General features: G+C 37.4%; 2 protein-coding genes across 2 annotated transcripts; both read left to right on the forward strand.

Moving 5' to 3' along the window:
• Positions 1-981: 981 nt before the first annotated feature.
• Positions 982-15,263, forward strand: LOC132855763 (matrin-3-like). The gene is made up of 23 exons (XM_060884956.1): positions 982-1,038; positions 2,863-3,133; positions 3,285-4,187; positions 5,228-5,289; positions 7,443-7,478; positions 7,817-7,833; positions 8,175-8,281; positions 8,551-8,612; positions 8,991-9,029; positions 9,112-9,143; positions 9,246-9,298; positions 9,372-9,491; positions 9,751-9,879; positions 10,005-10,838; positions 11,766-11,847; positions 11,945-11,982; positions 12,162-12,767; positions 12,885-13,016; positions 13,428-13,561; positions 13,797-13,858; positions 14,421-14,528; positions 14,635-14,756; positions 14,865-15,263. The coding sequence occupies exons 3-23, from the start codon at positions 3,399-3,401 to the stop codon at positions 14,904-14,906; spliced, it is 3,606 nt and encodes a 1,201-aa protein (XP_060740939.1). The 5' UTR covers positions 982-1,038; positions 2,863-3,133; positions 3,285-3,398; the 3' UTR covers positions 14,907-15,263.
• A 1,093-nt stretch (positions 15,264-16,356) lies between these two features.
• On the forward strand, positions 16,357-20,333 carry tmem216 (transmembrane protein 216). Its single transcript, XM_060885117.1, has 6 exons — positions 16,357-16,410; positions 16,830-16,843; positions 16,953-17,046; positions 19,342-19,434; positions 19,530-19,731; positions 19,983-20,333. The coding sequence occupies exons 1-6, from the start codon at positions 16,398-16,400 to the stop codon at positions 19,996-19,998; spliced, it is 432 nt and encodes a 143-aa protein (XP_060741100.1). The 5' UTR covers positions 16,357-16,397; the 3' UTR covers positions 19,999-20,333.
• Positions 20,334-20,424: the final 91 nt, after the last annotated feature.

The raw sequence follows: 20,424 nt of genomic DNA on the forward strand, positions 1-20,424 counted from the left end.
AACCGGAGTACCCGGAGGAAACCCCCGAGGCATGTGGAGAACATGCAAACTCCACACACACAAGGCAGAGGCGGGAATCGAACCCCCATGCCCCGTTTAATATATACATTTAGTTAAATCATCAAACATCTGTATGACTTGCCAGTGACTTGCTTGACTCAAGCTACGACTTGACTTGACTTGCTTGACATAAAGCAGTGACTAGACTTGACTTGACTTGACTTGACTTGACTCTCACAAAAAATGACTCGGACTTGCTTGAGACTTGGAGGTTAAGACTTGAGACTTACTTGTGACTTGCACATGTGTGACTTACTCCCACCTCTGCTAACCAGTATAACAACAGTCACTCATTTGGGTCTTTTGTCACGCTCTCCCGCCACACATTGTATTTGTGACGCAGAAAAACGTACTATTTATCATATATTTACTATGCCGCAGTTTGCCTGTGGACGGGACATTATCCTCAATCAAGACCCTAAAAATGACTGGGCTTGAGCCGAACTGTTGTAAATGGGAGCAACATTACAAATGATAAAGGAGTCCAAAAAGGCAACAAACACTTACAATAAACAACACCAGTCAGTCAGTCATTCTCTCTCTCTCTCTCTCTCTTTCTCACTCACTCACACACACACACACACACGCGCGAAAAAGTAAGTAATCTGAGAACATACTTGTTACCTGGGGTTTTAGAAATTACTGAAGAAGAATAAATGAAATCAAAACGCCATATTAACATTGTTACTTGTTTTAGTTTTAGTTTTGTGTTTACATAATATGTGGGGAAAAATACCTGCTCTAATTTTATAATCTTCCATATAGTGAATGTTTTATGGAATAAAATGTGCAAAAAAAAAAAAATCTAAAATCACAGCTTTCTTGTAGTGAATTGCAAACTTTCGGGAATAATTATAGTGTTATTTATTTTTAATTCATGTCATGCAGAGGCTTTTATTTTGCCACATGTTCCGTTTTCTGCGGGAGGAATTTCCATTAGTTGGGCTGCTACGCTACATTCACTAAATTCAGAAAAAGGTGTGTTATATTTGTCTGAATTTGTTCTGTTTGAATTTAGGTTGTTTCTATCGACAGTTCAGTTTTGGTTGTTTAATCGAAAGGTACATAACAGCAGATGAAAATCCAATGTGCTTCAGTCAAAAGTGTAAAAATTAGCTAGCTAGTTAGCTAGCTAGCTAGCTAGGTGGTACATTAAAGGGATGAAACTGTCAATAATTTTCTTGACAATGTGTATATTTATCCCTATTAACCCAAACTGTTTATTAAAAGTTTCTACATATATGTTTATTTGTAAGAAATATGAGTATAAACCTTTATTATCATAAGGTAAATATTGTCACCACAAAGCAAATGTAAACATGTCAATAATATCAACACCAACAGGCTCATATACCTACAATATAGGTCACTTTATAGGTATATTAATTACTATGTTACCCAGCTGTGTCATTCCCCTGACGTTGTTCATCAGTGAATGAGTACTAATAAAGAAGTACTACTGAACTGACTGGGGACCTTCCCAGAACAGTGTATGGATTACACTCCAATAATAGTAAAGATAGTAACACCACAGTTCTGTTAAATACCCAGATCTACTTCTGGGTGTATTTCACATCACAGGTTTATAATAATGTACAATCTTACCATATACAATCACCATCAACTTCAGTAAGGAACACCAGCTCATACACCTGCTCATTTACGTAGTTATTCAATCAACTAATCCTATGGCAGCAGCGGCACAGTGCTGAAAATCTTGCAGATACTTGTCAAGAGCTTCAGTAAATTTACATCAATCATCGGAATGGGGGGAAATGTGATATATGCAGCATTGTTGTTGATACTAGATGAGTTGGTTTGAGTACTTTTGAAACTACTTATCTTCTGGGATTTTCACACAAACGTTGTGTGACGTTCAAACGGGGCGTTGGACTACTAATTGTAAGGTTGTGAGTTTGAATCCCAGGTCCACGTAGCTGCCACTTCTTGGCCCCTGTTATAGCTTCATGTTCTTGATCATGGCTTATTGAAGTGGAACCTGATGAGGTTTTCTGCTGTTGTAGCCCATTGAAAGATTTTAGGTGTTGTCTGTTGTGTGTAAAGTTCCTGAGGATGTCGGCATTTTTTAAAATACCAGCCCTTCTAGTACCAACATCCAAGCCACAATCAAAGTCACAGAGATCACTCTTGAACCCTGTCCGCATGATTTTGTGCATTGCGCTGCTGCCACATAATTAAATAACTGCATGAATGTTCATGTATACAGATGTTCCTAATAAAGTGGATGGTGAATGTACCCGTCATTGATATGATTGGTGAAAGTTGTTTTGAAGCAGATGCTTATTTCTCATTTGTGTACTGACTGTTCAGTGCCAGCATTTTATAATGATGGTAATGTTTCACGAGTAGTTCACGCTTTGTGGCTTCTCTGTAAAATTACAAGGTGAATGTGAACGTAAAATGGGTGCTGAGAGAGCAACTGTTTATAGCTGTTGTAACTTAAGTGATAACAGGAACTTGTGCAAGTTCCATAACAGTAAATGTAATTACATGTAATGACCTGTTGTTCATTACTGTAGTATAAGAGAATATTTGCTGGAGCAGAACATTTCTCATATTTTACTTCTCATACAGTAATTAGTGCAGAGCCATTAAGGAATTTCAGCTGTCCAGGCAGTGATGTGACTTGATACAGACTTATCACTGTGTTTAGGAACCTGACATGTAGATAAATTAAGTGATGCAACCAGCCAGCTAGAGAGCCCTAAATGTTGGAATGTACTTGCATGCAGAACAGAAGCCTCTGTTTATATTTTAGCTGCTGTTTCTTTATTACAATAGAAAATGTGTTCCAATTTGTTGGAGTTGTTTGGAGCTGGAGTCTAGTCTGCAACATACCTTTTTATTAAGAGAAGCACGTTAATCCTTAAACAGACCAGTGAAAAGAAGATACATGTCTGCCTTGAAAATTTCTTCAAGAACAGGAAACGGCATCTAGCTAGACTTGCAATTATCAGCACACCTATTTCAGAATCCCTGTGTGATGGTGTGTAAGACATGATTGCCTAATGCACCAGCATCTGAATTATTTTTTTCTCAATGATGCTTGGAGGTAAGTCCGAGTTTGTTGAGTCGTAACTTTGCTACGAGAAGGACCATGAGTGCATGATTTTCTTCTTATCTACATTTACATTTACCGCATTTGGCAGACTTCCCTTATCCAGAGCGACTTATACTTACTTATCTACAACCTTTATCGACAGGTGAACGATAGTCTGCAACTCAACCAGCATTAACTCCTCTTCCTTGAAAACTGCTCTTGCTGATCAGCTGCTTCCTCTACAGATTTGTCATCTGGAAAACTCCAACCCTGCAACATGTCTCAGAAATACCACTACACAAACGCAGGTGACGACTTTCTGTCACATCAAGACATGTATGCAGACTCATACCAGAGACAGTCTAATACATACAAGCCAAGCAGTAGATCCTCATCTCAGGAGCAAACACGCTCTACAACATCTTCCAACAGAACTGTAGACTCTTCTGTTCACCTACCTGGGAAGGCTTTGTCATTTCTTCACAGCTGTGGCCTGGACCCGAGTGACCTTGCCCTCCTTGCAGAACTTCCAGAGCATCTCATCACAGTTGAGACACTTCCCAAACTACTTTTACAGGTCAAAGAACGTAAATTGTCCAGCACGTCATCATCTCGGCCCAGCACCAGTCAGCCTCTTGACGATACCTCAGCATCTGCCTTTGAGGGTAGCAGCAACCCCACCCCTGTTGAGTATCCAATCGCGCGACCTGTGCATCCAGTGTACCCTCTTCCTCCAGAGCAAGTTCAAAACTGGCAGGATCGCTGGGGAAATCCTCGACGAACGAGTACTTTAACCACCAGTATCAGCTGTTCCAGCGGTAAAAGCAGCAGTGTTCCAGACTACAGCCTCTCCACAGACTCTGACCCATATCACAATACCATAGAATCACCAGAGCCCTCATCACAATCTTTCGTTGATTCCGGACCGAGGCCTTTACTTTCTCTGAGATTAGAGCCTCCTGTTATCACACCTACTAAGAAGGAGGCCTCAGACTTCAATTGCAAAGTTCCCCCAGCTTTTCCTCATGTGTGTCGTCTCTGTGACATTTCTATCCATTCTACAAGGGTAAGTAGCATATTGAGTTTTAATACCGCTATCATTACCACCTCGTCACCAAACCAACTAAAGATGTAAACTAATATCAGCTTTGGACTCTTCGGTAAGTTCATTTCGAAACACTGTTGCTGTAATTTTTGTACTTCAGCCCATGAGTGCGATATATTTTTATTTTTATTTGATGTATGTTTCCATTGGCAGTTTAATCTTATTTTTCTAATAGGTTCATTCAGTTCTTGTAGTATCTTGTAGATATTTCTTATTCATTTTATCTATATTTTAGTTGTGTTTTAGTTATGTTTTTAGTTCAGTAGACAGAGATTTGCATGAGTGGGGCCCAAAAATTGCTGGAATTTGAATGTGCTAAATGTGGCTTGGTCTCAGTGTAGCAGGTTTTGCTGTTTGGTATAGTAGTTTAGAGGCATCATAACTTGTGGTAAATATTTTATTTTAATTTCAAAATAAACTGTTAATTTTATTGCCAAATTCACAAGCAAGTCCTTAGAGGCAAACAACACAAATTCCACACAGACTGAAAGCATGTAATACCTTTTGGCATAGACTATACTGAATGCTTATGAATACATTAGAATTCCAGGTATTGTTTGCCCCCTCTATATAGAGATTTTAAAAAAAAAATACATAATTTATTTGCCATTATTAATAAAAAAAAAAAAATCTTAACAATAACTCTATTCTGGCAGAATGAAGTAGTCTGATAATGATTGGAAATAAAAAATAGTGTTGCCTACATTGTGTTTTATCTTGTTTATTTTTATTTTAGTTTAGGTTTATTGTCAATTTCAATTAATTTTTGCTAATTTTAATTTATACAATGGTTTACCATTTTTAAGGGAAAATAACCTTGGTGTATGACACAAGGTTAAAAAAAAAAAAAAAAAAAAGAAAAAAATCCTGTTAGTGGTGAGGCAAATTACCTGGCTAATCATGATGCAAGACATATTTACTGTATTGTATTTGCTGGAGCTACATCTAATTCTATGCAACATGGATGTATTTTTGTTTGTTTGTTTTTTCGTATTTTGTAGGACTGGTTTTTTCATGTTCGAGGTAGTGAGCATGCTAAAAGTCAGCTTGAACTTGTGAAAAAGTAAGTGTATGCCTTAGCCATGAAACTTACGTGGTTTATATTATATTTCATATTATAGTGACAATTTTTTGGTTTGCTTTTGAAATGAGTTGATGGGAGGCAGGTTTGAGACAAATCAAACACGGTCTTTATTTGTTTTTTTCTTACTACACACAACACACACCACACACATCTCTCTTGGCTCTTTAAAGTGAACTGCACCTGACCAAATGAGCAGTTTCTCAGTGACGAGCATTGGGTATGCATCAAATTTAGAGACCATGTTGACTTTTCTATAGTCCACACAGATCTGGACCGAACAATCTACCTTGGGAACCAGGACCACTGGACACTGCTCCCAGTCATTCTAGGACTCCTGTGTTACCCTTATATTGAGCTTCGCCTTGAGCTACTCCTGTACCACATGTTTTCTCTGTTTGTGCAAATGGGGCAGTTGCATACCACTACTGCTGGGGGATACAATATGAGTGTGGCCAGGTAGAGACGAAAACAGTTTTGAATATTCCACCTGCAACTTGGATTCACATCAGGTCTTGGCTCCTCTCTCTGGAATAGCCACTTCTAAAGCCAAGATGACCATCTGTCTCCATGGTTTAAGGACACTGAGGTGGTATGTCTGCTGCGCCATGCCGCTATTCATTTTGTGTTACCTTTATAGTCAGTATTCCCCAGTGCACTGTGACCTCAAAGGGCGTTGCCTCTTGACAAGCAAATTGGAGATCACTGTGGGATACAAGCACCTGTGAAAATACCTCTAGCAAAGAGACCCTTTTATACAGCTGAAAATTCTATTGTGTTGATTGCACTAATGTGAGGAGTTTTCACGCTCTGTTTTCTTTTCAAGGAGCTGACGTCAATGGCCCATTCACTTCCCTAGCCAATACTGTGCACAGCACCTGAAATGCCAGCCAATCTGTTCCCAAAATTAGTGGATGGGTCAGGCAGGAACTAAAATGCCTGTTTTCCTCCCCAGAACTAAATCTTTCTGGTCAGCAGGGGATATTTGTGCACATCCTCCTGCACACACTTTCACCTTCAGCCACTGTGCTATACCCAGTGTCTCAACCAGGCATTAGTGAATTGAGGTCTGGTTACAGTCTGAGTCCGACAATGCATGTTGTTTACCCCTGTGAATGCTTTTAGCTCATTAGGGAATACACTGTTGTTATTCATTAGGGAATACACTGACCTTCTAAATCACTTGCAGAACAAAAATGACATCTTGGTTAAAATATTGGGTGGGAGGGGTCATCTGCCCCTTAATGGTCCTCTGTGAGTTGTACTGCCTGTGCCAGTGACATTGGACCATTCTGCAGCCTCCTCCGGTATCCAGCGCCACTGGGTTCATTTTTGAGGCCACGTTCATCTACCAGCAGCCACTTTCAAAATCTCAGAGCTCTTGGGCAAATCCAAACAGACTGCTGCTTTAGGTTTGGGTACTCCGGCAGATTCACTACCAAACACTCTTGGGCTGTATGCCGAGTTTCCTCTGACAGTAATGGCAGCAAACGGACCACCCACTATTAATCTGTCCAGCCCCAAATGTCAGCAGGACCAGACTCTGTTGCTTCTACCTCTGCCGCTTCTACCTCTGTCTGAGCTTGAAGAAGCTCTGGGTGCAGCACAAGGATGACCCACTTTTGTGTCTGGTGTCTGGCAAGGGTCTCGGCGATCTCCTCAAGGGGAGAGGACTCCATGATTGTGTGTTTTTTTTTTTTTAATTACCTGGGTTTCAGCACCAGTGTGATGCACTCACAGTTTGGGCCAGAAATGAGGAGACGTGAGGCAGGCTACCTTGCTTTTTAGCAATTTTTATCTTACACACACACACACACTCTGCTCTGTTCTGCACAGCTCTCTCTCCCATGGCTCTCATCAATCAGCTTTGTTTCTGCTCACTGAAAGACAGAACACTTGTTGGAGAAATTCTTTAAAGATGTAAATCCTTACCACTCACGTTTCGTGGCTCCAATCTCCATTCAGAAACCAGTGCTTGACCGTACCATCACCTCCCCAATTATAATAACTTTTTATTACATTTTATTATTTTATTAAATTTAATTAAATGCATTATTGTTAAAATATGTTGTATAATGGTTGTTTTATAGAGTTTGCATTGTTAGATGATATATTAAATTAAATTCTTTCTGTAGGTACCCAAAGTGGGATCAGACTGTTGAATCTGCAAGGTAAATTAATATTGTATAAAAAACTTTAATCACAGTCCAGTTGTATTTTACTGATTTGAACAGAACAGATTCAGAACAGGTTTCAGTATATAGAGTAAAACCACACTGTTTTGAAACAATGTGTATTCGACAAAACTTGGGACCATAATTATAAATTTATACCGATATCTGCTTCAATGGCCCATTCATATTTATTTGTATTATACTGTTAAACATGAACAAATGAATTATATTTAGCACTAATTTTATATCTTATAGTGTTTTTAATAGTGTTTTTTATCTGTTGAATTGTTATACTGTTTCAGAAGTAGAAACTTTTTATATTCTTGTAATTTCAGGAATGAAAGCTGCGAAGGTAAGAGTCTATGTCTCTTCTGGAACTTGTTAAACCATCATATAATCTCATGTATAATGGTGCTGCACCTTTTAAACTGGGGTAGTAATGTCTACATGCACACAGGATGGCTCTGCATAGCTTCTGCATTCATACAATGTGGCATGTTCCAAATATTAAATTATTAAATAAAACAAATGATGTGAAATACTGTGTTTGTTATTAAGACCATGTTTTCTGAACCATTTATGCAGGAACGTAGATAATACCAAGGCCTCACAAACGTTTACCGTGACAGTTGTTGCTGTCTGTTGAAAGAATTGTGTGTCTTAATGTATTAATTTATTTTAATATCCTGAAAGTTTACAAAGTACCAACCAGAAAGGAGGCCTCAGACTTCAATGGCGTCGTTCCTCCAGTTTTTCCTTACTTGTGTGTTCTCTGCAACATCACTGTCTTTTCTGAAAAGGTAAGTAGGCAGCATGATTAAATGAACACCGAATAAACCAAGAATATTGCGGATGAGCTAAAATAAACTAAAAAAAAAATCATGTTGTTGTCTGTGGTCCAGGACTGAACATTTCAATCCTAGATTTATAACTAGATCATGTTGCTAGGTACATAAACACACACATACATTGCATTATGTTTTCATTTAAGCTTCATGTGATTGATATGATGGACACTGCTGTGATACTGCATACATCAGATAGCACAGAATCTTTTTTTATTTTGTAGGACTGGTCTGCACATGTTACAGGTGGTCAGCATGCACAGAGCCAGCTTGACATTATGGCAAAGTAAGTCAATCATTTCAGCACCTATTACTGATTGTTGTACTGATTCTGTGTTTAGCTCTGAAATAGTTTTAAAATTGTATTTTATTGAGTAGTTTTAGCTGTAAACATGGTGCATAATATGCATTGTAGGCTGCAATTATTCCTCTTACTACTAAGATATATTTAGAGATGTCTGAACTCAACATACTTGAGGACAACTAGCTTTAAACCTTTACCTTTATCCTTTACCTTTATCCTTTACCCATAAAGAATTCAGCATTCATGACATATCTCCTTCACCTACAGCTGTTAAATGTAGAGAAACAAGAACAACAAATTTTGATATCTAAAGTGTACATTAGATTGCTTATGAATTTTACACTGATTATATTCTTTTAGGTACCCGGTGTGGGATGGGACTGTTCGATCTTCTAGAAGGTAATCTGATTAAAAATTGGAAATGCATGTATTAAAGTTTAAATACAATTACTTTGTAGAATAATTCTTGTCATTTTATTAGAAATGATGGTAACACCTCAACTGACATGCGAGGTAAAAGAACTCTTCCTTTCCTGAGTATGTTAAAAATATTAAATAATAAAAATGAAATAATATCATGTAGTAATTGTTGTTATATTTTATATTTTGTACAAGATGGAACCTCAAAAGGAAACACCTCAGACATGATGTCGCAAGCGAAAGATGAAGTAGGTTGTTTGTTGCCATTCATTACTATATATTTTTAAATTCTGTAGTTTAATTCAGGTTGATTCTTTTTAGCCGGGTTCTCGAGTTGTGAGCTTCTCACCATTACCTGTTGGAGATGGCATCACTGCAGAGTTGACAGCCATTGCTAAACGTTTTGGATCTGTCAAAAAATCCTTGTTTCTGCCAAACCAGGTACCAAGTTCATTGCATATGTGGATGATGTGCAAAGATTGTAAGACAAAGGATCCTGCTCATTTGAATGTATGATGTAATTTAAAAATTGCATATGATAAAAAAAGAAAATAAAAATCATCTAAACCCAAAAAAAACAAATATCAGAATGTGATTTTTTGGGGCAGTTAATGCTAAACTATAGTTCCCAAGCAAACTGTCAGGTGTAGGTGAACTGTCACCTGTGCTTTATTAATACTTAATGTCATCTCTTTCACAGGGTTATGTAGAAATGACTTGTTTAGCAGGAGCCAAGAAAGTGGTTGAGCACTACTCAGCCAATCAACTGAAATTGAAAGGAAAATTAATTCAGGTCGCCTACTCTTATGAATATAATTCACTAAGGCAAGTAGTTTTCATGCATTTATATGAATATAGGTCTTCATGCATTTTGTGGCCTTTGCTGATTTTCTTATCAGTTGTATGCAGTTTTCATAATTGTAATTTCTTTATCATTTCTAATGGCCCAGAGAGACAGAAGTTAATGACATAAAGCAATCCAGGCGCTCTCACACGCAAAGGAGGTCTAGCCCAGGCATTCGCAGCATTCAGAGAGACTCTTCTAGTCCTAGGAGAATACGCTCATCTGAAAAGACCCCCTCTAGCCCTAAGAGAAGACACTCGTCAGATAGGACTCGCTCTAGCCCCAACAGAAGACACTCATCAGAGAGGACTCATTCTAGCACCAAGAGAAAACGTTCAGCGGAGAGGACTCATTCTAGCACCAAGAGAAAACGTTCAGCGGAGAGGACATATCCTAGCACACAGAGAAAACGTTCAACGGAGAGGACTCATTCTAGCCCCAAAAGAAGACACTCATCAGAAAGGACCCATACTAGCCCAAAAAGAAGGTATTCACCAGAGAAGACCCACTCTACAAGGAGTCGCCATGTAAAAGAGGGAGAAGATTACCTAAAATTCAAGGAGAGCACTAGTTCCTCATCAAATTCATGCCATTCTTCAAGCCCTGTTGTTAAAGCTGAAACTTCAAAATCAAATGCAGATACAGAAGATAAGAAAAGTGTAAGCAACAACAATGTTGGAAGCATGGATTCAGACAGTGACCTTGAAGGGTTAGAAGTAATAGCAGATGATGGTGAAGAATTGGCGCATGACATTGATGATTACGAGCCTACAAGAAGTAACCAGGAGAATTTACCGTCAGAACCAATGGATGTTACAGACATTCATACAAAGGAAGAATTAAACACTGGAGAAAATTCTCCACATTCTGATACATCAGTGACATCAAACTGTGTAAAGGAGGGCCAAAAGTTACACCAACATAAAGAACAGGAAATAAATGAGGTACTTTACTGACACTGTGACATAAACCATGCATATATTGACTGGTCATGTTATTAAGAACAAACACTTATTCATTCATGCAGTTATCTAAGACATAGCATCAGTGCAAAGCATAAATTCAACCAGATACACTTCAATAGTTTCAATCAATGTTGACATCTAACATCAGAATGGGGTTCTCTACAAAATGTGGTCTGAGTGACTTGCGCAAGGTTGTTGATGGTAGATGAGCTGATTTGAGTTTTTCAAAAATGCTGATCTGCTGTTTTCAAACAGTGTAGTTGACATAGAATGGTGTGAAAAATAAAAACGTCCAGTGACCTGCAGTTTTGTGGACAGAATCACCTTGTTGCTGAGAGAGGTTAAAGGTGAATGGCCCAGGCTAGACTATTGTAGTTCTGCCTTAAGGTGCACTGTATTTTATGTTCTGAAATGCTTTTCTGCTCAACACACTAGTAAAGAGAGTTTATTTCTTTTTAAATCACCATAACTTTCCTGTCACCTTACAGTGACTTTACATTAGCAAGGCATTTTTCACCTGCAGATCTGCTGCTCAACAGATGTTTTGTTTATTTTTTGCACCATTTCATGTGAACTTTATAGATTTATTAAAAGCGTGTGCGCTGTCCATAAAAATCCTAGTAGTCCAGCAGCTTCTGAACTCCAGTACCAGCAACCATGCCACAGTTAAAGGCAATGAGATCACATTTATCTCCGTTGTGATGTTTGATGTGAAGATGCATTCAGTCTCTTAATCTGTATCGGCATCTGTATGAGATTGCACGCATTGTACTGCCGTCAATCGAATGGATAATTGCATGAATGAGCAGGTGTTCCTAATAAAGTGGTGAGTGAATGTAAATACATTTCTAAATGTACTTTAATACAAATTTAATCTTGTTTCTTTAATTGATTTGCTTTTCACAGGAGGACCATGACTTCCCCAAGATACTTGAAAATTGTGTGACCTTGGATGAATTAACAGAAGAAGATTTTTCAGATTGTCAAGGTCTTCTTTTCACATCTGTCAGAACATGGAACATTAGTTAAGCTCTTATAAAGTAGGTGTATAGATTTGTAAATATCTGTCCTTATTTGAATTTCAGAATCAGATGAAGCAAAACCCTCAGTCCTTCAAACTCAGGTTAGTGACGGAAGTTTAGTTCTTGACATATATATATATATATATATATATATATATATATATATATATATATATATATATATATATATATATATATATATATATTACACACACACACACACTATATATATATATATATATATATATATATATTTTTTTTTTTTTTTTTACTATTTAAGGAATCATCAGAAGTTGTAACCACATCCACAAATCCTGTCTCCTATACAAAGCAAAGTGAACCTGAATCGCTCACAGCAGAACCTGAATCGCTCACAGCAGAACCTGAATCGCTCACAGCAGAACCTGAATCGCTCACAGCAGAACCTGAATCGCCCACAGCGGAACCTGAATCGCCCACAGGGGAACATGAATCGCCCACAGCGGAACCTGAATCGCCCACAGGGGAACCTGAATCGCCCACAGGGGAACCTGAATCGCCCACAGCGGAACATGAATCGCCCACAGGGGAACATGAATCGCCCACAGCGGAACCTGAATCGCCCACAGCGGAACCTGAATCACCCACAGCGGAACCTGAATCGCCCACAGCAGAACCTAAATCGCCCACAGCAGAAACTGAATCGCCCACAGCAGAACCTAAATCGCCCACAGCAGAACCTGAATCGCCCACAGCAGAACCTGAATCGCCCACAGAAGAACCTGAGTTACCTACAGAAGGTACCAGCAAAACAACTGCAGAACCCCACACCTCAGAGATCCTAGAAGATGCTGCTTTTCAGCTTAAAGCGGAACATGAAACGGAGGTATTGACAGATGAAGACAAGGTAAACAAACCTGTTCCACTCTCATTTTTATGTATGTAATTCCATTAAGAATTCAGAATATGATTTCTTCATTCATTATTATTACATCTAGAAATAATTTTCTCTGTAATATTTCAGGAAAACTTTGGCAAAGTTCTTGAGGTCAGAAATCTACCAAGTGCAGAAGACTATACAGACTTGGATTTTCTGAACATCATAAAGCGATATGGAGACGTCATCCACCATGTGCTCTTTCGAAGTTGCAAAAAAGTAAAAAAAAAAAAAAAAAGTCTGCTCCCCATTCTAGATATTTAGATATTAGACCTTTTTTTATTTATAATTAAGAATTGATGGCACTTAAGATGGTGCCAGTGTTGTCGGATGCCATCACAACTGCTCCGAATACCTCTGTTCTGAGCCGTGCTAGGGGTGAGAGAAATGGGAAGCTAGCACTGGGTCTACATGTTTGATTACACTACCTCTGTTTCTGATTATATTTTATGGATTTGGAGCTGTTATAAATAAATGAAATAACAATAAATGTATTTATAACAGCTATAGAATTTTTAACTGAGCGAAAAGGTTAATGTTTAGGGATAATAAACAAAAGGAATAAAAATAATTTGCTTTGTTGAAAAGGGCTGTCTTTTTATTTTCAGTATTTTCAACTTTTTTTTATAGGGGTTTGTGAAGATGGCGCTCACATCTGATGCTGAGAGAGTCGCAGCTGATTCTAAAAATCAAGATATTGCTCTACGTGGTAAAGTCTTGAAGATTAAAGTATCTGAGAAATACTGCCATCTGCCAGAAGATGGGTAATCCTTTTAAAGTATTTCTATCTTTTAACTGTAAGCAGTATTCATGAGATGTTTTACACTGTTAAGTTTAATGTAGTGTTAACTTGGTTATAGAGGATTTGACCCTTGTTATTAAATGACGTTCAACCTTACAGTGCATTTAAAAAAAAAAAAATTCAATGGCCACGTCTTAGCACATCTTACCTTATCTACTTATAAGAAATTTGTCTTGCTTGTTCTTTTCTTTCTCTAGGTGTAATGATGGTTCTGATTCTGATGATGAAGACATTAAAAAAGAAGACATATCTAAGGTGAGTACAGATCCTTGTTGAAGACACATTATGTAGAAAAATAAGTAACCTATGTTGAATTTTGAGGATTCAGGCCCTTAACTGTGTTTATAGATTTCATTTAAAATGAAATCAGTAGCTTTTTTCGTGTTTGTTTGTCCGGAACAGTTGATTTGGTTTTAGGTCTGACATGTTCCAAGTCTAAAGACCTCAAAGAACAAGGGTATAAAATTATTTCTAAAGGATGTGAATACTTTTTAAACCCACTGGATATGAGGAAGGCAGCAATCATCCTATCCAAGCTGGAAAATGAGGGAAAAAGAATTGAACAAGCATTATTTCAACATTTTCACTGCCACATTGCAGAGTTGCTACAGGCTGGATTTTCTTTGTTTAGTCATGACCATATGCACTTAGACTACAAATGTTTCTTAGAAATTAAAAACACTTCAGATCAGTGGGCTTGGTAAATGTATGAATAAGTGAAACAATAAGTTTCACTAATGATTTAGTTGTTGAAACTCTTTAATTCCTTTTTCGCTACCAAAAATCTTTAATTCCCAATAAATGTATTACTACAAATATAGAAATATTAATTCATTTTATGTTCTTGTCCAATAATAAGCAGCAAAGTGATGAGCTAAATGGTAACATAGATTCTTCAAACGAATCTCTCAAAACAGATGAGCCAGTAGGTAAGTGGTACAGAATGGTTTTATGCTATTACATATTTTACTGTATAATTGTTGGAAAATGGTGTGTGCTACTTCTTAGGAACAAATTCTGGTGTTTTGTCCACAGGAACTGAGTTTGTCCGGCCTGTAGTGGGCTACTTCTGTAACCTGTGCAATGTCATCTATGCCACTGAAGAGGAAGCAAAAGACGAACACTGCAAAAGTCCATCACATCGTGAGAAAGTGAAGGTAAATGTTTTGGTGTTTGTTTCATTCATAGTTTTCCTTTGATTTTTCTTAGCAAAGATTTTTACTTGTTTATACTGGTTCATTATATCTTTTCTTGTTCTGTCTTAGGAGCACAAGGAAAAAAGTGGCTCTGTGAAAAACAGAAAGTGATGTGTACTTTATAATAAGGCTGTGAGAGGACGCTTTCAAGGAGGTTGATTCGACAGAAGAAAATTGTCCTAGGTGTGGGCTTACTATCTGTCAGGGGCCTGAAGGGAAAGGCTTATCAGTTATCCCTATGAGCACAGAAAAATATAGACTGGTGTCAGCCTTACCTTTTTGTCATCATCATATACTGACTTGTACTATAATTGTGTTTAATGTGTTTGTCTGTTTTATTAATTGTATGCCAAGGGTGGTTGGTGAAATGCTTAAACAATGTCCAACTTAATACAATGTCATATTGTTAAAATATTTTACAGATGAAATCGATTTTTTTAAATTATTAAACTATGTCTGACTATTTAACTATGTACACATTTCATTCTGTTTTGTGAAAAATGTTAAATGTTATTTAGAATGCTATATGGAGGGTGTGGTGATTTAAATTTATCCAGAGCGATGTAAAACTGCACTTTTAAGTCTCTATCAATGAATACATTAATACTGGTTCACTAGGTTACAGATTTAGGATACCATCAACCTAAAAAAATGTTTTTTTGTTGTTTGTTATTTTGTTTTTGTTTTTATAAATATGCACACACAAAACACACGGAAAATTACTAGGTCATGTATTTCAGGAAGAGGTAGTTCTTCACATGTCGTTTGAAGATGTTGAAGCCTGGAACTCTGCTGTTCAGACATCTAGGAGAAATTCATTCCACCACCTTGGTGCCAGAACAGAAAAGAGTCTTGCTTTATACCTACCTCTTACCCTGAGAGATGGTGGGACCATTCGAGCAGTGCTAGTAATTTTGAGGTAGCGAGGTGCACTGGAGGAGCTTTTCACAGCATGGCAGTCACAAAGCTCCAGGGTTTGATCCTGAGCTTTAATTACTATATCTCTTCTCTTGGTGTATGTAATGAAAGAAGGAACGAATGAGTGAGCTGTCATGAAAGGTTACCAGATGATCTCACACACACACACACACGCACGCACGCACGCACACACACACACGCACACACACACACACACACAGATAGATAATATATCCATGTAGAAAACATTGTGGCTTTCATTCTCAAATGCCAAATGGGCTGTATATATAATAAACATTTAAAGGTAACATTGTACTTTACATTTTACATTAAAAAAGACTGTATATTGCCATATATGTGGAATATCTATAAGTATGAATAAGTTAATAATAAGTTCACGGATTCATACATTAGTGCACAGAATTAATGTTAAAAATGTAATAAATGTGTTGATCGTTTCACCTGAAAGTTTAAGTAACGATACAAGGTGTACGAGAGGTCATGAACTAATGAGAGAAGCTCTATCTATACTCCTTTAACCAGGCTTATATAAACATTGTAATGCGCATGCCCATAACCTGACGTATGATTCGCCTGATGTCACGTGCATATTTGACAAATTTTCATTGGAGGAGAAGCAACGGTTGCCCTCGCAATACAACGCCGTCGCCATGGCATTCCAATATGGCGGCCCACGGTAAGACGCTTTCAAAGAATTGCATCTTTAACTTACTTGGTGTTATGTTTGGCTAACAAAATTAGACAAAGGCTATTGTCTGAACATACTTTTATAATGGATATTGAGTGAAAAATAGGTTTAGTTTTTTATTTATTTATTTATTTATTTTTTAGAAATGAGCATATACGCAGTTATCATCCAACTTACTTTTGCTAATGTAATTATAATTATTGTTTTTTTTTTCTTCTGTTTATGAAGCGAAATACTTAAAACAAACAGTTATTTTATGTGGGGATTATGAAACTATTCTAACTGTTCAAACTAACGATCAGTGTAACCTCTGTAGTTTATTCATTATTTCAGTATATAAACCACCAGTTAATGTGACAAATAATATGAGTTATAACCATTTCTTTCTTTTTTTTTTTTTCTCCTAGGACGGCACCCCATTGTATCCTTTCAATATTATCTCCTGTTTCTCTTTCTGTACTCTTCAATCAACGTCTAGAGTGTTTCAGATGAAACCTAGTTTGATATTAGCCTTCTTAACAATATATCAGTTGTCCTCCATGCCCCTGCAGGTCCTGTTTTATTTGAACAGCTGGTATTTTGCTGCCTTCTTTATAGCTGAAATTCTGATGTTTATCTATAAAGGTAAATGGTCAAGATTTCTCCTCTTGCACATTTCTTATTTCTGAAGTTAAAAGTAAATTTAGCTAGACACTTAGTTTGGTGGTTTTTAGCTATACTTACCTTGTGTGTTCACTCATTAGCCCTTACCCCATCCATGGAGGGGTAGAACATAAGGCTACTGCTGCCCCTTTATGAGGGCTGAGGATAATTCTCAGCGGTGAGCATGACACAGTAGTGACGTGGAATGAGTGCATCAGAAGCAACAGTAAGGGACACTAGAGGACACAACCCAAATTTACATGGAAAAAAGGCTACAGTTTTGAACTGTACATTTACATGGTTGATCTGTATAAGAAAGTAGGACGTGAGAGTACACAGTGTTTAGAAACCCCTGCAACACTTCTGTGTTTAGTGCAACAAACACTACAATGCCACTCACTACAAATTGTGCAGGGTGACAGATGGACTACTGTTATACTGTAAGATATACAGTTGAGGCCAAAATTATTAGCCCCCTTATGAAATTAGACAAAACTCTTGATTTCTCCATGGAAATGACCATTAACAACAAGTGTTTTATAGTGTGTTTGTTTCCAAAATAACAAAGACAAAATCTCCACTAAGTTTGATTAGGATATTTAATTGAAATAGTGAGTTGAAACAAGAAAGGGCAAAAATGAAACGTCCAAAATTATTAGCCCCCGGTCATTAATAGTCAATAGTGAACCCTTTCTGAGCCACAACTGACAACAACCTCTTAGAGTAGTTCTTTACTAGGTTGGCACAGGTTTCCTGAGGGATTTTAGCCCATTCTTCCATTGCAAATTGCTCCAGCTGGTCCAAATTACGTGGTTTCCGAGCATGGACATTCACTTTGAGCACTCGCCACAGATTCTCAATAGGATTGAGGTCTGGGCTCTGTGCGGGCCACTCCAGGACCTTTGTTTTGGTATCCTTCAGGAACTGTTGGACCAATTTCGATGTATGCTTTGGGTCATTGTCTTGTTGGAAGACCCAGCGACGACCTAAGGCTAGACTACGAGCAGATTTCTGCATATTATCCCTCAAAATGTCAACATAAATTTCTTTTTTCATGATGCCATGCACCCGAACAAGGCTCCCTGTGCCTGAAGCTGCAAAACAGCCCCACAGCATGATGCTCCCACCACCATGTTTAACTGTGGGAACTGTGTTCTTAGGGTTGAAGGCCTCACCCTTTCTTTGCCAAACATAAGCAACATCCATGTGCCCAAACAGTTCCAGTTTAGTCTCATCAGACCAAAGCACAGACTCCCAAAACTCATCTTTACCTTTCAAATGTTCACGGGCAAACCTCAGTCTAGCTGTGATGTGCCGCTGTTTGAGTAAAGGGGTTCTTCTGGGACGATGGCCCTGAAGCCCACCACGATGAAGAGCCCTCACAACTGTGTTCCTTGAAACATCAACTCCAGAAGAGGCCAGGTCAGCAACAATCATCTTGGCAGATGTCTGGGGCATCTTGCTGATATCTCTGACTATTTTCCTCTCCAGGGTTCTTGAAATCTTGCGCTTACGACCACGCCCAGGTTTGTTTCTTACAGAATTTGTCTCCTTGTACTTGGCAATGATGCAACGTACGGCGGTTCTAGACACTGTGAAAAGCTTGGAAATGGCAGTATAGCCTTCCCCCTTATCATGAGCCTCCACTATCTTCTTTCTGAGCTCAAGACTGATTTCCTTTGTCTTTGGCATGGTGAGTAAAAGTAGTCTCTCCCAATAATGTGTTCAAGTGCCCTGTTCCTTGGAGTCCTTTAATGCTGATTGAATGCCCAGGTGTTGTTAGGAAGCCAATTGACTGCACAGGTGTGGTTTGAAAGCTGATTGATTAATTAGGTGTGTTTTGAAAGCTGATTAATTAATTGGGTGTGTTTTGAAAGCAAATATTCACAAGGGGCTAATATTTTTGACCACCCCATTTTCACTATATTTGATTATAAAGCAAGCCTAAAAATGTATTTTATATTCCAAAATGTACCAAAAGCTACTAAATAGCACTGGCGAATGTTTGATTATATCAAGTTTTATCAATGCTGCAAACATTGGAAAGATCTTTAGGAAAATGTTCCAAAATTCCTGGGGGGCTAATAATTTTGGCCTCAACTGTAAATTTCATATATGTAACAGATAAAATGGCCAGTGGGCATATCTACAAGATAGGAATTTTTAATAAACTGGAAATTTTATTGCATGCATAGAATCAGTTTTCTGTAAATTTGAACAATTAAAATTTAAATAATGATTAATATTAATTATAATTATGATTAATCACCTCTTCAGGAATATTGCTGCCATACCCTCAGGCTAATCTTATCCTGGATATTGTTCTGTTGCTTCTATACCTTGGTCTTGAAGCCCTGCGACTATTTTATGGTCAGTGTATATCATTTTACATTTTAGCATTTTACGTTTTGTAGCAAGTCTGAATATAGTCGATAACATTTTGACTGAAATCCTTTTTTTTTCAGGCTCGAAGGGAAACCTGTGTGAGCGCTCCCTAATGATCATTGTTAGTGTCGGTGTCTTGGTGCCCTGCACAGTACTAAGTGTCTACTATCTGCTCCTTCAAACCTTTATACTGCGTCTTGAATTTATCCTTAATGCTATCTTACTCTGCTTCTATGCTCTGGAGCTAGTTCTGGCTCTAATAACCATTGCAGTTTTTTCCAGGTAAATTTTATAATGTTTGTGTATTTGGCATCTATTATATTTGACAGACAAAAGCATGTTTGCACATATTGAACCTTGACTAGCTGGATTACTATGTAATTTAAATAATTCATTCATTTGTAGGAGTGTTAGGTTAGTATGTATGCAATATCTGGTTAGTATTTATGCAACAATGTTTATGTTAATATTGGTTTTACATTTTAATCTTTGTTGTTTGAAAGTCTGATTCTCTTCCTTTTTCATTCTTTCAGGGCCAGTGTTTATTAAGGATGTTTATGAAGACTAATTTATAAAGAATATTTGTTAGAATGAAAACATCCTTATTCTTTTGAGGTATCCAGTTTTCAACATACAAATATTTTATCAACATGTGGATCTACTACATTTTCATTATTTTTTAACAACTGAGATTAATATCAGACGTGTTCATGTTCACCCTAAAATTCAAGTGGAAGAAGTACTTTAATATTGCATCACTTTCATTATTGCCACAAACCTTTTTTATTGCTATTGTTTCCTGCATTGTCTTTGTTTACTATTTTGTATTTGATTAGAGTTATTATTATTATTATTTTGTATTTTGATAGTACCACATGTATTTTTAAATAAATGGAAGATATTTTTAACCAAACATAATTTCCTTCTACATTGCTTATATTGTGTCAGTTTTTTTTTGTTCAAGTTCATTTCTTT

This window comes from Tachysurus vachellii, chromosome 13 (assembly GCF_030014155.1).
Source record: "Tachysurus vachellii isolate PV-2020 chromosome 13, HZAU_Pvac_v1, whole genome shotgun sequence".
In the NCBI taxonomy this organism is placed as follows: Eukaryota; Metazoa; Chordata; class Actinopteri; order Siluriformes; family Bagridae; genus Tachysurus; species Tachysurus vachellii.